The 16,643-nt window shown below is 31.8% G+C and overlaps 1 protein-coding gene across 1 annotated transcript in view; it reads left to right on the forward strand.

The window, feature by feature from the left end:
- The window catches only part of LOC114332813 (uncharacterized), a 56,752-nt gene extending 46,301 nt beyond the window's left edge, over nt 1–10,451 (forward strand). The window contains exon 6 of the mRNA XM_028282591.2: nt 7,184–10,451. Coding sequence (XP_028138392.1) covers nt 7,184–7,335 — 152 coding nt within the window. The 3' untranslated portion in view covers nt 7,336–10,451. The remainder of the gene's footprint in view (nt 1–7,183) is intronic.
- The last annotated feature ends 6,192 nt before the right edge of the window (nt 10,452–16,643 follow it).

A 16,643-nucleotide genomic window follows, 5' to 3' on the forward strand; every position in this document is an offset into this window, starting at 1 on the left:
CGAATGAACTACATAGGAATTCGCTAAAACGACAAATTTTTACGAAGTTTATTATGATAAATAAAATTAGCCTGAAAAATATAAGATATTATAGTATTCGAACAATATGTTTATAAGGAAAGATAAAAGAAAATATTTTAAGATGTTGAAAAGAAATTGGAAAATCCAGCATAAAGGACATACATTTTTATTGTTGTAATGTTTGTCTGATAAAAATCGGTCCGGGTTAGCCGGACTTCCGGGTTATCGGGGGCCGACTTATCGGGGTTCCACTGTAATTGCGAAATTTATTGCACAAGTTCTTGCAGCAAGAACTTCTGCAATAAGTTGCAACTAGCTTTCTGCAATAAAGTGATTACACGGTGCAAGTAATTACATAAACTGACCAGTGGCGGCTCGTCAGAGAAGGCAAGGGAGGCTCAGCCTCCCCATAAATTTTTTACACACTCTACACTGTTTTGTTTATCATGAATCGCGAAAACAACAAGTACAACTCTCACTATTATACAACGTGTAAATTCCATATTATCACTAATAGTCCAGGGTAATAAGGTTTTTTCCATGACACTCGAGCAGCCAGGGTACTGAAGCGTTTTTTCGACAGGTAGTACCTATAAGAGCAAATTGTAACTATTTCCTGCGTAGGATCTGGCGGCCATTTTTATTTATAAACAATTAAGTGTCAAAAAATGGCATTTCTTCCTTTTTTTTTCAAATCAATGGAAAACAGTGAAAGTTATGGTTTTTTTAGTACAAATATCTTTGAGATTATGGGAAAAGCTTTAAAATGAGGTATTACAAAGTTTGATATACTCATTTATTGTTAATATAATTGCGAAAAAAGGTCGGAATTGCAAAAAAAATTAATTTTGCAATATCTATTGTAAAAATTAGTGTACAGCTTTGAAATTTTTGTCATATAAGGGTTCTTTGGTGCTTAATATGTGACAAAAATTTTAAAGCGATTCATTCAATTGTTTAAATTTTATTCAAATTGTTTATCCCAGAGAGCATTTTTTTACAATAACATAAGTCAGAAAAAAATGACGTTAGAACCATTCCACAGGTGTCAAATAAAATAACATGAGCTATATTTTCAACTTGGTTTAAAAAAAGCGAATAAAAAATACATTTATTAGTAATAAATAATTATGCAAAAGTATCGTAAATCTTTCCTTATAAACTTTTTATTTTGTTATATAAGAAATTATACATATTTATTACAATTTTTTATCAATTATGATATAAATAACATTACTTGGTAGTTGTGCACTTAAAACAGGGTAAAAAAGGTACTTTTTTGGAAAAAGTTATTCAAAAAGTTTATAAGGAAAGATTTACGATACTTTTGCACAATTATTTATTACTAATAAATGCATTATTTATTCGCTTTTTTTAAACCAAGTTGAAAATACAGTTCATGCTCTTCCATTTGACACCTGTGGAATGGTTCTAACGTCATTTTTTTCTGACTTATGTTAGTGCAAAAAAAATGCTCACTGAGATAAACAATTCGAATAAAATTTAAACAATTGAATGAATCGCTTTGAAATTTTTATCACATATTAAGCACCAAAGAGCCCTCATTTGACAAAAATTTCAAACCTGTACACTAATTTTTACAGCAGTTATTGCGAAAATAATTTTTTTTTGCAATTCCGACCTTTTTTCGCAATTATATTAACAATAAATGAGTATATCAAACTTTGTAATATGTATGTCATTTTAAAGCTTTTTCCATAATCTGGAAGATATTTGTACTAAAAAAATCATAAGTTTCACTGTTTTCTATTGATTTGAAAAAAAAGGGAAAAATGCCATTTTTTGACAGTTAATTGTTTATAAATAAGAATGGCCGCCAGATCCTACGCAGGAAATAGTTACAATTTGTTCCTATAGGTATTACTTGTCGAAAAAACGCTTCAGTACCCTGGCTGCTCGAGTGTCACGAACAGGGTATATTTTTGTCTTATTACCCTGGCCTATAATTATCCATACGTACGGAGCATTAGCATTAGAACGCATGATCGCGTCTCAGTTTTATTACATATTATTGTAGGCAGGACCCTGGGTTATCCTGAGATGCATGAACGGAGCACGGAGCCGAGAAGCCCAGCAGTCTCCGTTGCTAATGCTCCGTGCAGCGCAGCAGGCGTTTAAGGAGACCCGGTCTCCTAACAGTGGCATCTACGGTGCCATCACATGCTGCCCGGAGATATACCAAGGGAGGCAGAATAGCTTCTCGGCTCCGTTGCGTGGTTGCGTGCGTCTCGGGACAACGAATTTTAGGGTCCTGACTAAAAATACATAATGAAAAATCTAAAAGTGCGAATTTTGTTATGAAATTTGGTATGTGGGGTTATAATAATATTTGGAACAACTTGCTCAAATAACTTTTTCCGATATCTCTAACTCAAAGCAAAATATCGGTAATTTATGGTGTTTTTGAATTCGCAGTAGGCCGCGGTTAGAATTAAAAAAATTCAGTTGAGTATCTTAAAAAATTTGAAGCTTCATTATGTATGGACTGCAAAACTTCCAATCTGTATTTATTTTTATATGCGAGGTATTTATTTACAAATAGATGGAATTGTTAACAAATAAACGACACAAACTTTGGTATTAAACTTTTACAATTAGACTAACTATTTTTAAAATGATATGATATCATGAAATTATGAATTAGGATGATATTATGAAATGTAAATAAAAAATGGTCAAAAAATGGGGCCTTAAATTACATTTTTTGGCGCAATTTTTTGTTAGTGCAAATTTGTCTAGATCTTTTACAGTTAGGTATAGCCTCCCCTTTTTACTTAGGTTATGTTGTTTTTATAAATTAAAAATGTAATTTTTTGAGTAGAGTTATCAGATATATTAGATTAAAAATGTTAGATTATAATTTGAGAAAATTATAATATGTATTATCTATAACAAAATCAATTAATACCTAATGCAAGTATACCTATAATACATTAGTCATTTACAAAAGGAAACAAGTTGTTAAATACAAAAGAAATAAAAATAGAATAGTTTCTTTATCCCTATGTTGCATAATTAAAGTTATCCACCAGAATAATGTTATCTGTGAAGCGTGAAATTGGTAAAAAGTTCCTCTAGTTTTGTCAAAAATTGTTTAGTTTGAAATTTAGGATGACAGAATGTCAAAACAAACAGTGTAGCCTTAAAAGTTACTAAAAATATAACCAAATTGCAGAAAAAATTGCATGAAAAATAGGACATGTTCTATTTAGCTGCAACTTCTTGCAGCAAGAAATTGCTGCAAGAAGTTGCAGCTTTTCTGTGCAATTCGCGTATGACACGATGCAATTTCTATTGCTGCAAGAAATTGTGCAATTAATTGCGCAATTAGTTGCATCGTGTAAAGTGGCTATATGGGTGGACAGAAATATCTGAAACCGCCAAGGTAAAGCCGATCAAAATTTTGGTTACGCAATGTTGTCAGATCAATCGGGTTTCAAAGGTTTTTCGGTTTTTTATTTGTTACCTGTTTCACAGTAAAATTTATAACAATTCTATAATGCTTCTACTTTTTTATTATGAATCGAAATATTAGACGTAAAAAATAACAGTGTATAATGGTGAAATTCCTGTTGTCAATTATGTCAGTTAAATACAAATAAGGAATACTAGGTAATCATTGTTTATTGATAACTTCAACCAACAATCGTCTATTAATGTAGAAAGCTAAAGTTCTTACATATACCTAGTATTTTTACTGCAAAAGCAAGATTACGTAGGTCAAAATTTTTGACGTATGAGCACTGTCAAAACATTAGAATGTGACTTTTCATCATGGCCACATTTATGTTATTACTTGTCACAGATAATTTTCTTTGTTTTTGTTTACTATAAAAATATTATCTATAATTATTTATTCTAATTAATGATGTCAATTGGTTTTCATCACTTGCCGAAATATATTAATTAGCAACAATATTATCATAATGTAGGTATCATCATTAAAGTAGATTATTTCACAGCTCACAGCATAATAATTGACCGCAACCAGCAACACTGAACTGTCATTTAGTCCATTCTTTCACGGTTTTTGCTCTTAATTTTAAAGAACCGCTTGGATTGACATGAAATTTGGCATACGCATAGCTTACATGTCAAAGAAAAAAAGTGATATTGTGCCGATGTGTGCTTTTTCCCTGGGGTGACTTTCACCCCCTCTTGGGGGGAAAAAATATAAGTCTAAAATAAGTCCGGAAATGGATAAACTGACTAATTTTAAGTAACTTTTGTTCTCTAGAGCTTTTTCGCCAAGTCAACACTTTTCGAGTTATTTGCGAGTGAATATGTTCATTTTTCAACAAAATAACTACATTTTTAGACGGTTTTTTGCAAATAACTCAAAAAGTAAGTATTTTGTCGAAAAAAACGTTCTTAGCAAAAATATAACCTGTAAAAAAGTAAAAAAAATGGCCTACGCGTTAGGTCTCTGGACCTCGTAAAACCAGAGTTATTGCCAATGAAAAATAGATTCATATTCATCAAATTTCAAATAGAATACTTCGAAGTGAAATGTCCAAAAAATTAAGCACTTTTTGGGGAAAACCCATTATAACTTTTTTAAAGTGTTTAAAAAAAGCTTTATTTCTGTTTTCTGTAAAAAGTTTCTAGCATTAAATATAAGCAAGTTACGCTCAAAATAAAGTTGGTCGCTTTTGTTTTGGCAAAATAAATCGGGAAGGCCACCCCCTAATTAGCAACTTAAATGAAATTAATCATTACCGCTCCACAAATTATTTTACTTATGTTGTTTTTATATGATCTGTAAAGTTTCATCGATTCAAAGTGCTCATTTTGGAAAAAATTTGGTTTTAAATTAAAATTTTTAAAAATATTAATTTTGAAAAATATGCTTTTTTCAAAATAACTTAAAAATTGTTAGAGATACCAAAAATCTCGAAAAACAAAAAAAGTCAGCATTGCTTTTCTGAATATCATGTATTTTTTTGTTTTTCTGTTAGACAAAAATTGATTGAGATTTGGCGTTTCTAAATTTGAATACATTCGTGATGAGTGACTCGTTCAACCCCTTTTAACTACAGCCCTTTCAAAAATAAGGACTTTGAACCGATGAAACTTACAGATCATATAAACAATACATACACCGGTCAAGAAACTTGTGAAATCGTAACGATTAAGTTCATTTGAGATACTAATTAGGGGTGATTTACCCGATTTTTTTACCAAAAAAAAAGGGACTAACTTTATTTTGAGCGTAACTTGTTTACTTTTGATGCTAGAAATTTTTTTTATAAAACAAAAATGAAGCTTTTTTTCATTTTTGGTTATTTCACGTTAAAGTATTCCATTTGGAATTTGACGAATATGAAACTATTTTTAATTAGCTATAACTCTGCTTCTACTAGGTATAGAAACGTGATATATACACCATTTTTTTAAATTTTTTACAGGCTATATTTTTGCTAGGAATGTTTTTTCGACAAAATACGTACTATTTGAGTTATTTGCAAAAAACCGTCTAAAAGTGTGGTTATTTTGTTGAAAAAATGAACATGTTCACCGGCAAATAACTCGAAAAGTATTGACTTAGTGAAAAAACTCTATAGAACAAAAGTTACTTAAAATTAGTCAGTTTATCAATTTCCGGACTTAGTTTGGACAAATACTTTTTCACCACCAAGAGGGGGTGAAAAGCACCCCCAGGGCAAAAGCACATATCGGCACAATATCACTTTTTTTCTTTGACTTGTTAGCTATGTGTATGCCAAATTTCATGTCAATCCAAGCGGTTCTTTAAAATTTAGAGGTTTTGCAATATTTTCCCGTTAAAGAACGGACTAATTTGCGTTTGAATGTATGAGTAGCGTACGAATGTCTAAAATATTTAATTAAAATTATTATTTTTTGGAATATTGAACTTAAATATGTCTTTTAGAAAATTTATATTATTGATATTAATATCTAAATGTTTTTGGATATTTAATTAATATATGTAATTCTAAAATTCTCAATGTAATCGCGATTAAGTTTTTCTCATTAAAATACCATGTGGACGCTTATATACAAGATCGGGCAGTTCCGTGTTGGTGTCGTATTTTACCTGTGCTACACAAATTTCAATTCTAGAGTTGATGTTATGGAATATCATTATTTTCGTTAACATTAACAAATATTTTGGCATATGATTAATATATTTCGGCAATTGATGAAATCCTATTGACATCATTAATTAGAATAAAGAATTATAGATATTATTTTTATAGTAAACAAAACCAGAGAAAAATATCTGACAAGTAATGACATTAACGTGGCCATGATGAAAAGTCACATTCTAATGTGTTGACAGTGCTTTTACGTCAGAAATTTTGACCTACGTAATCTTGCTTTTGTAGTAAAAATACTATATGTATACATAATTGATTAATAAATTGTTTTGGATTATATTTGTAATACGATTTTAATCTATATCTAATAATAATTAAACGCAAGTTATCATTGATCTGATGACTGTTTTTTAAATGCTGCCTTTAATTTCCTCTCCGATATTTTTATTTCTCCATATTGTTTCAACTTGCGGCTCTGTTTGCTCTGTTTACTTGATCTTCCACTTCTGTTTTGAGCCTGTCGTAGCTAGATTGTGCGATACCTAGATATTTAAACTCCATTACTTGTTCTATTATCTGATCCTCAAGCTCTTATTTACATCTTTGTAGATTTGCTGTTATAACCATGCATTGTGTTTTTCGGGGCAATTATCGGGGCATGCATCGGGGAAATTATGATATTAAATTTTCTGGTGGTTATATGAAATTGGTACAGCATACGTTGTAAACCATCTTCACTTTAAGAGATTAGAAATGCTTGGTCTGCATGGCAGATTATTTTAAGTTGTTTTTCTTCCATTTGGTATCCTTTTTACTTTTTTATTTTTCCATGATCTGGTTGAATAATAGAGGACTATTATTCATCTTGATCAGATACGATAGGGGGATAAAATAGGGCACCAATCCCCCTATTTTATCCCATTACCAGCTTCAATTGGGTGAGTTAATTCTCCTTCTACTTTTATTTTTATTGTGTTGTTCTGGTAGATGTATTCTGCTAATGATATCTATAATTTCATTCAGTTTGTTTGTTATGTTATTACATTGGATGCTAAGTTTAATGTTGATGTTGTTTTTAGGTGATAAAATAAATAAGGTGTTCAACGAAAACTGGGAAGTTGTCGACGAAGATCTGAGAGACTCTATTAAAAAGACTCTGTTGATTATTCACAATGATCTCTTTGCAAAAGTATTCACCAGAATACCCATACATCAATTATTTTTAGAATGATTAAACTAACAACATGTTTTGTGTAATAAACAATACATTAAGCGAAAGTAGAATGATAACAATTCATTGTGAAAAACCTTTTTGTATCTACTTATAAGGAATTTGCCCAGTTTATATTATTATATTGTATTAGTAAAACGAATTAACTGCTTGTTCCCACATAACAATGATGTTCGCATCATGTTCAAAGCATATACTACCAACATTCGACGGAGTATATTCTTTTTAGAATATTCATAGTACAAGCATAGCATGTACCATAAAAAACATTCTAAATTTCATGTTCTTTGCATATACTTCAAAGAATATTCTCGTACCGAATATACTGAGCACATTCGTGTACGTAGTATCTTGGAATATTCGTAAAAGTATATTCTTGGGATGTTCTTAACACATACTTGTAAGTACCTACCTATGTACCTACTTTTAAAATATCTTAAAAAGAATATGTATATATATATATATATATATATATATATATATATATAGGAAGAATAATGTTAGCCTTACAGATTATCAACTTCGTTATTTTTAGAATAATTAATAAAATGTATGTATGTAGGTATCCTCGATGAATTCATTTCTTAAAATTGTTTTTCTACAACCGTGTTAAAAATGCAATTTTTAGCACTTCATACGAGCGTTAAAAATGCTACTTTAAGGCACTAGTGCTTTAAAATTTTTATGGCACTGCAGTTTGTATTGACCGTATAGGCAATTTTGATGTAATGTCAAAAAAATGTAGAAATGGAATGTCAGTCAAGTTCAAGTTTTTGTAGATATTGTCCTGTAATTACGTTTGTAGAAAAAATATTGTATGATATGCGTGTTAAAAAGTACATTTTTAAGGCACTCATGTGAATTGCAGAACTCGCTTCGCTCATTCTGCAAGCTTTCACATGCGTGCCTTAAACGTGTACTTTTAACACTTATATCATAAATACCTATTTAATTGTATGGTAAAAAAGTTTAAACATTATTTTGTATTAAATGAGAAAAAATTTCGTTTTCATAAATTTGCCATAGTAAAAGTTTTTACATCGTTGGAATTTAGGTAGTACATTCAATTGCTGTTTATAAAAGGATATATAGTATTTTTACTACAAAAGCGATATTACGTAGGTCAAAATTTTTGACGTAAGAGAACTGTCAAAACATTAGAATGTGACTTTTCATTATTGTCATGTTTATTATAAACATGGCAATAATGAAAAGTCACAATCTAATGTTTTGACAGTTCTCTTATGTCAAAAATTTTGACCTACGTAATATCGCTTTTGTAGTAAAAATACTATACCACCCACCATGTTAATCACCAGATCGTAAAAGATTGGAATAGTGCAAACGGAAATGACCCTTCTCATTCTACTTGCATAAGAATAGGAACAAAGGTTTTATGAAAACGCAAACATTAAACAGCCACAGTGCAGAGGAATTTTGTATCTAATATATGCTGTGCTGTGTTAGGATGAAGACGAACGACAAAATATACTAAGAACTAGGACTAGGAACATACATAATCCCTTTATTTTGTTTGCGGTGCTTGAAAATATTAAATTCATTTTGGTAACTCAATATTACTTAAATAGTAGGTAAGTACATAATATATAAATTTTAGTTATAGTTTAGTTCAGCTAAATATTATATAATATTTATATTTAGGTATTATTTACAGCATGTTTATTTTGATATGCACATAATACCTAAATATAATAATCTATACCTATATAATATTTATATAACTAAAATGTATAATATGAACCTACTTACTTTTTAAGTAATATTGTAAAAAGTACCTACTAACTACATTCTCGTATGCAATTTGAATATGTAAATATGATAGTTGGTAGAACCTAGGATGAGATTAGGTGATGCTGAAAACATACTTCTGAGCAATATAGCTTGGAATATTCTTAAAAGTATATTCTTCCCTTATACTAAAAAGATGTGCGGTAGTATATTCTAAGTATATAAATAGAAGGTTTATAGCACTTCCTTGGAATATTCTAAAAAGTATATTCTTGGTATATACTAAAAAGAAGTGCGGTAGTACATTCTAAGTATATACATATATAGAACGTTTAAGTACTGTAATGTAGTATATACTCAGCATCTGCTCTGCACATTCCTAATGGTAATTCTCAGCATATACTTTTTTTGAAAAGTATGTTCTATGAATCTACTAAGAACATGAAATTGTTATGTGGGTTATGGTAGGGGAGCCCAAGCAGGGATCCCTTTTTTGCAGTTACTCGAGCGCGTCAGGTTATTAGATGGGTAGAATCCTTGTACCCTGAAAATGTACATCTACCATATATTGGCTCTTAATGCAGGGAAGTTCGTTAAGGAGGAGGCCGAAAAAAAAATTATATCCTTAGAAAAACTTGAAATCGTCAGATTAAGATAAGGTAAGTTAAGTACACGCAAAACAGTGTTTATTTAAAAAATCTGACGATTTGAGCAGGGCGTAAGGAAATAGGTGAGTCCCAAAGTTTCACAAGAAAAAAGCGAATATTTCGCGAAATGAAAGACAGATCGAAAATCTAAAAAATACGTACTCAATATTTTTCAAAAATCTATCGAATGATACCAAACACGGCTTCCCACGGAGAGGTGTGGGGAGTAAATTTAATATTTTAAATACGAATCCCGCGATATTTCGCGAAATGAATGAACATCAGATCGAAAAACTGAAAAATACACTTACATATTCAATATTTTTGAAAAATCTATCAAATGGCACCAAACACGACTCCCCACGGAGGTGGGGTGGGGGGTTACTTGAAAATCTAAAATGGGATTTATTGGGATTTGGATCCCTTACGTAAAAATAACTAACTTTTATTCGAGACATTTGTTCGAATTATGGATAGATATATAAAATTACGTTACAATCTAAAAAAACGATTGTTGGAAATGGAAAATTAAATTAAAAATGGACAAGTCCCCACTAAAATGCAAAACTTTACTTAACTTTTTTTAACTTTTCACACCCCAATAGGTTCCCAAAGCGCTCGAGTGACTGCATATTTAGCATACTTTGCTCCTCTACCATTAGTTTTTATTAGAAATTGTAACAACCGAAAATATTTATTATAATAAAATTCCAAATGAGTCCATAATGTCGTTTTAATTCCTGCTCAATTCTTATCTTTGCATCAAAGTTAGCAAAACCACCACTGTAGATATACTGTTGCATCACTGGTTTCATAACTAATAGGTTCCAAGATGTGCGTGAATACTTTCTTAAATTTGAACAAAAATATGGAATAAAATGTAACTACACTTACCCAAAAAGTAAAACAGCCTACATACGTCCCGGCCTGACAACCTGATACGACAGGTCGCCTCGACCATTCTTGTTGGGTTTACCTCTACACACGTCTTTACTTAGAAATCCACGAGGAAAAAATTTTCCTGTAGTTGGCTGTATATCATTTATTTTTATTACATAAAAACATAAAATCCTTTATAAAAGGTACATTTGTTAAAATCCCTATGCAGGACTACATCACAGAACAGAACTAGTTTTCGATCGGATGACCGATCATCATCAGTGTTTACGTGAATCTAACATGCTAACCAATAAAGTTAGAGACAGCGGCGGCCTGCCAGGTGAAGTAGGTGAAGGTGATCTTCACCAAAAAATATAATCAAATTGAGACAAAAAAAATAAAAAATATAAGTAGCATTATTATATCTAAATACTGAAATTAATTATAAACCTATTTTTTTAATTAATCCAAAAATTAAAAAAGAATTTTAATATGTAATCCAAAAATTAAAAAAGAATTTCAATATGTAATCCAAAAATTAAAACTGTAGGTCCTTGACGGTCAGATACTGACCTGTGTCATTTGACTTCTATGACTCGAGCAGTTAGATGAAGACGTAGATGAAATTTCGGTTCCCGGCTGCACAAGCGTCAACGGTTGTCATGGCAACGTGACGTCATCATATCGGCACTGGTAGTACCCAAATTAGCAAGTGCAGATGAATTTAAAAATAAGTCCACCGTATTCACCTAGTGAAATTTTAGTTGGATGCGTGCTATGATGGGCAGTATTCCTTTTTTCTTTTCGGAAGATGGAAGACCGCAAATCAGTTCAGCTGGCTAAAGGCTTTTTATGAGATTTAAATGATTTTGAGTTTACATTTTTAGCAGTTTTTATCGACATTTTTCATATTATAACAGATATTTTATATGACGTTCTTAAAAAAAACGTCCCTAGATATTCATTTTTGTTTAAACTAGATAAAAAGGACTCATCAATTAATACGTCATAAAAGAAACGAATAATTTTTTAATTCTGTTTTTGACAAAGCAAGCACAATGACCGTTATTAATACTTTGAAAAGATCTATAGGTGTGATGATGGTATGAGCACGAATGCAAATTCTACCCAATTTTTCTATTTAATATATATATATATATATATATATATATATATTTTAATAAAAATGGATGTACATTTTCAGGATTGTGATGAATTAAAATTCTTTGTGAATTGTGATTGTGATGAATAAGCTTAGCAGATACAACAAAGTTTGGGTCATACAGTTTGATCATTCCTTCCGACACTTTTCAAAATTTATTTTGAGTTTTTGGCAAATATTTACTAAAATTCAAAGACTTAAAAGAGAGCTCTGCCTTTTTTATGCTGACGGAAATTTAAAAAATGGTAATTTGCAAGAAATGGCTATAAAATTACAACCAATTAAAGACATTGTTACAGAAGCCTATAATTTGTTTTGTTTAATTCAGACAATTCCATCGAATACCGTATCTGTAGAAAGAGAAGTTTTTCGTGCTTAAAAAGGCTAAAAACTTTTAGTTTGACTGTTATCGCACTCATAGAGAACTATTATATAAACTTTGCACAAGCATCCTTTCTACGAAGATATATCATTGATAGATTTGCTTCCATAAACGATCAAAAACTCGACTTGATTTATAAAAATTAATTAAGTCAGTTTTATTATTCTATCTAATACATACACTGCTTTTTTGTTTAAGTATCTCTTCATCCTCGTCTCTAATATAAGTGCCATAAAAAAATTTTCAAGTTGTTAGGGCCCTAAACTCTAAACATTTTTTAAAGCATTTTTAATGAGATTTGGGCGCGTCATAGGTATAAGTATACCGAAATTTCTTTTGGGTCCGGCAGACTTTCCTCATCTTCACCACTTTTTTAGGCCACGAGCCGCCGCTGGTAGAGATGGTACAGAATAGCATTTTTCGGTAATAGGTTGGAACCAAACCTATTGCAAACAAATACCTATTCCAGAAATCTAATGCGAGTTTCTGATTCCGAGGTGAAAATACGATATATTGATCGCTCTAGCTTGTTCCTAGTTGTGCCACTATTGTTTGCGCTGCATCAAATTTAAACGATGAAACTAGTGGGTACCTATAATTTTGTATTTTTAATCTAGAGGATGTATTTAATTTGATTTTTAAATATATTTATATTTCTTACCGTGTTTTTCCTACAATTCGTAAATATATATAACAACTATTAAAACAAATTTTTCTTACATGTAATTATGGGTTTTTAAATTACCTACAGTCGAGGTTTATTCAGAATTAGTTTATGCAAATGGAAAATGAAGACACTAAGTTATTACAGAAGATAGGATCGATTAGATTATAGTCATATAAATAAAAACATAATGCGAAAGAGTCAAAATTTTAACAGTTTTAAATGACAACTATACCCGCCATAAATTATAAATCTGTTACAGCCGTATCGACCTGAAATTCTTTTGAACCCATCACATTAAACAGATGTGAGATGTTGGAATCGAAACAGATGCCGCCGATTCGTTTCTCTATGGTACCTATTCCGAGAGATCAGTTCAAGTTTCATTTCAAATCTCTTGCCCGGTCGTTCCGGAAAGTGTAAACTACGAACGGCCGACGCTAAAATCGAAACCGATGCCGTCAAAGTTTTGTCACTTGTAATACGTGGAATAGTCGATTGAAACATATTCCGACGTACCCGCTCCAGTTCCATCATGCCATCCTTAATCGAAACGAACGTAACCGATGCGTTCTAAGTGGATTACTACGCTACGGTCCGGTGGCTCTTTCGATGTCTAAATGGCTGTGCTAGTGCTAAAACCTATTCCGAGCGAGAATCCAGTTCGAGTTTATTGTAAATTGCGGATTGCGGTCGATGCGACGCCCGCCGTTGGAATCGAAACCGATGCCGTCGACTATTTGTCACTGGTGCGTGGAATAGACGATTGGAACCTATTCCGTGGTACCTGCTCCAGTTCCATCGTGTCATTTTTACACCAAAGTAAAAAATATTTCGGTAAAAACCCGAGCTCAATGGTACCTAGAGCATGAAACATTGGATATTTTAAAGATCCATGTTTAATTTCACATTTTCTTTCTATGTTCCTATGACGGCTTAATTGTAAAGGGTTTTTACCCAAATATTTTTTACTTTGATGGTTAGCATGTTAGATTCATGTAAACACTGATGATGATCCTTCATCCGATCTAAAACTAGTTCTGTTCTGTGATGTAGCCCTGTATAGGGATTTTTAACAAATACATATACCTTTTATAAAGGATTTTATGGTGTTTAATTAGATCACTAAAATTTATAGTCCGACACGACGGGCTGTTCGAATACCACTGCTACCCGATCCAATCAATGCAATTTTCAAGCCAAGCGGTCAGTCTGACTGACCGTTTTTTGTCGTGTGACAAACCTACACACGCTCCAACGGTCACACCCAACGTTATCAGACCCACAGTCAGGTGCTCAGGTCGGGACGTGTGTAGGCGCTTTAACCAGATACGTGAAAATTTATAGTTTTCTCCTTTTAGTTTTGTTGAATTACTGTGTATAATAATTAAATCTATTTATCAGAATATAAGCTGCTTTTATCCCTTCGTTTGTTATTTTAAACAGTTAAAAAATTGCCAGTTGCCAGTTGCCAGATGACGCTAGTCACCTACTCCATAAACGTGGCACTTCGGTCAGAGAGCAGCAGGCCTACGCCTTTCTGATGATGACTCCAAATAGACTCGAAAATCGTCGATTTAGAGTGCTGGTCTGCGCTCCCTGTTCTAAGTGAAAAATAGTACAGTTTTGCCTTCGCATTGCAACTGAATAAAAATGGAATTTTTATTTTATAGTTAAAAAATTTGTCATTTTTTGTGGATGAAAAGTCGATAAATTGAATATTTACTTAAAATATTGCTTGTTAAATTGATTGTAAGTATCTACATATGTACCACTGGATAAGGAAATAAGTCAATACTCGCAATCTTATAGTTTGTATGTTATTTATTAGATGTTACAATCATGGGGCAACCGGTTTCGAAGCTTACATTTTATGCTTCATCTTCAGGCCCAGTACATATATAGTCTTCACATATACAAACTACTAGCTAAAATTAACAAAAAGACAAAATGTACATACATATAAAACATAAAAACAACTATGTCTAGGTTGTGACTAAAAACATACAATAAAGCAAACCAACTGTGGAGTATTGAACTTAGTGTTCCATAGATTGTATATTGGGACTTTCTGTTATTGGGAGTCACCAGTCTGATGGAAATTGCTTGGTATATAATTTAATATATACTACCATCAATCCTTAAGGGTTGATGGAGTCTAGACAAGAGGGTATAAATGATCAAAATACACATAAGGTTTTTTTGGTAACAGGTATGTACTTACATATCAGTATTTGGAACTGTTCTACAGCCAACGATATTATTCCGGAAGTCACCAGCCCCATCAAAAAGCAGACTAGTTTAATTTTAGAATCTTGTGTTGCAAATGATGGATTTTTTGTAGCTACAGTTGGTTTTTTGTCTCAAAAATTTTTTCAATGCAGTTGTTTTTATTTTGTGTTTAATTTTTGCGGTTTTATTTTGTTTAAAACACAAAAAAAACACACAACACAAAATTAAACACAAAAAAAATTAAACACAAAATAAAAACAACTGCATTGAAAAAATTTTTGAGACAAAAAACCAACTGTAGCTACAAAAATCCATCATTTGCAACACAAGATTCTAAAATTAAACTAGTCTGCTTTTTGATGGGGCTGGTGACTTCCGGAATAATATCTTTGGCTGTAGAACAGTTCCAAATACTGATATGTAAGTACATACCTGTTACCAAAAAAACCTTATGTGTATTTTGATCATTTATACCCTCTTGTCTAGATTCCATCAACCCTTAAACACGTAAGGATTGATGGTAGTATATATTAAATTATATACCAAGCAATTTCCATCAGACTGGTCACTCCAAATAACAGAAAGTCCCAATATACACTCTATGGAACACTAAGTTCAAGACTCCACAGTTGGTTTGCTTTATTGTATGTTTTTAGTCACAACCTAGACATAGTTGTTTTTATGTTTTATATGTATGTACATTTTGTCTTTTTGTTAATTTTAGCTAGTAGTTTGTATATGTGAAGACTATATGTACTGGGCCTGAAGATGAAGCATAAAATGTAAGCTTCGAAACCGGTTTCCCCATGATTGTAACAACTAATAAATAACATACAAACTATAAGATTGCGAGTATTGACTCATTGCCTTATCCAGTGGTATAATGGACTCGCATTGGCAACCCTTTTATCATCTACATATTTCTTTTTGGTGTATGTTAGCTGCTTTGGGAAAGAAAAGTGTTTTTAATAACAAAGAATAATTTGTAATGAAGCCAGATCAAGCTGTTGAAGCATTGAAGCTGTTGTTCTTCATAATGATGGGCGTTCCATTCGATATATCGAAGATATGCTTGGCATTCCGCAAAATACATATCTGATGCTTTACAAAGATTTGAAAAAAACTGGTTCTTACTCAAGAAAATCCATACAGGGAAGACCAAGGTCAAAAAACGCTGTGTAAGATCGATTTCTTAGACTGGAAACTGATAGATGTTCACGGTACCATAATTTTAACTGATACCGTACGTCGAAAATTAAGGATTCTACATATTATCATCACTCATCGTTTCCGGCACGTAGCGTAGTCTCCGAAAAACCTGATTTTACAAAGAGATGTCTGATACCATACGCTCCGGACAGTATGAATTGTTCATATTTAAAACCATTAAAATCAATATTTTCGGAAACTAAACGCTACGTGCCTGAAACGGTGAGTGCATGATAATATGTAGAATCCTTCAGTGAACAAAATTTATCATCTTATTTACCTGCTTCAGGCCCTTTATTAGACGGGCTCTTAAATTCTGTCGTGTCATGCAGATTAGCATATGGAAGATTCTAGAAACGTTCTGTTGCTTATTGCTTAGCTCCT

The sequence above is a fragment of the Diabrotica virgifera genome, chromosome 8, assembly GCF_917563875.1.
Source record: "Diabrotica virgifera virgifera chromosome 8, PGI_DIABVI_V3a".
Taxonomy (NCBI): Eukaryota; Metazoa; Arthropoda; class Insecta; order Coleoptera; family Chrysomelidae; genus Diabrotica; species Diabrotica virgifera.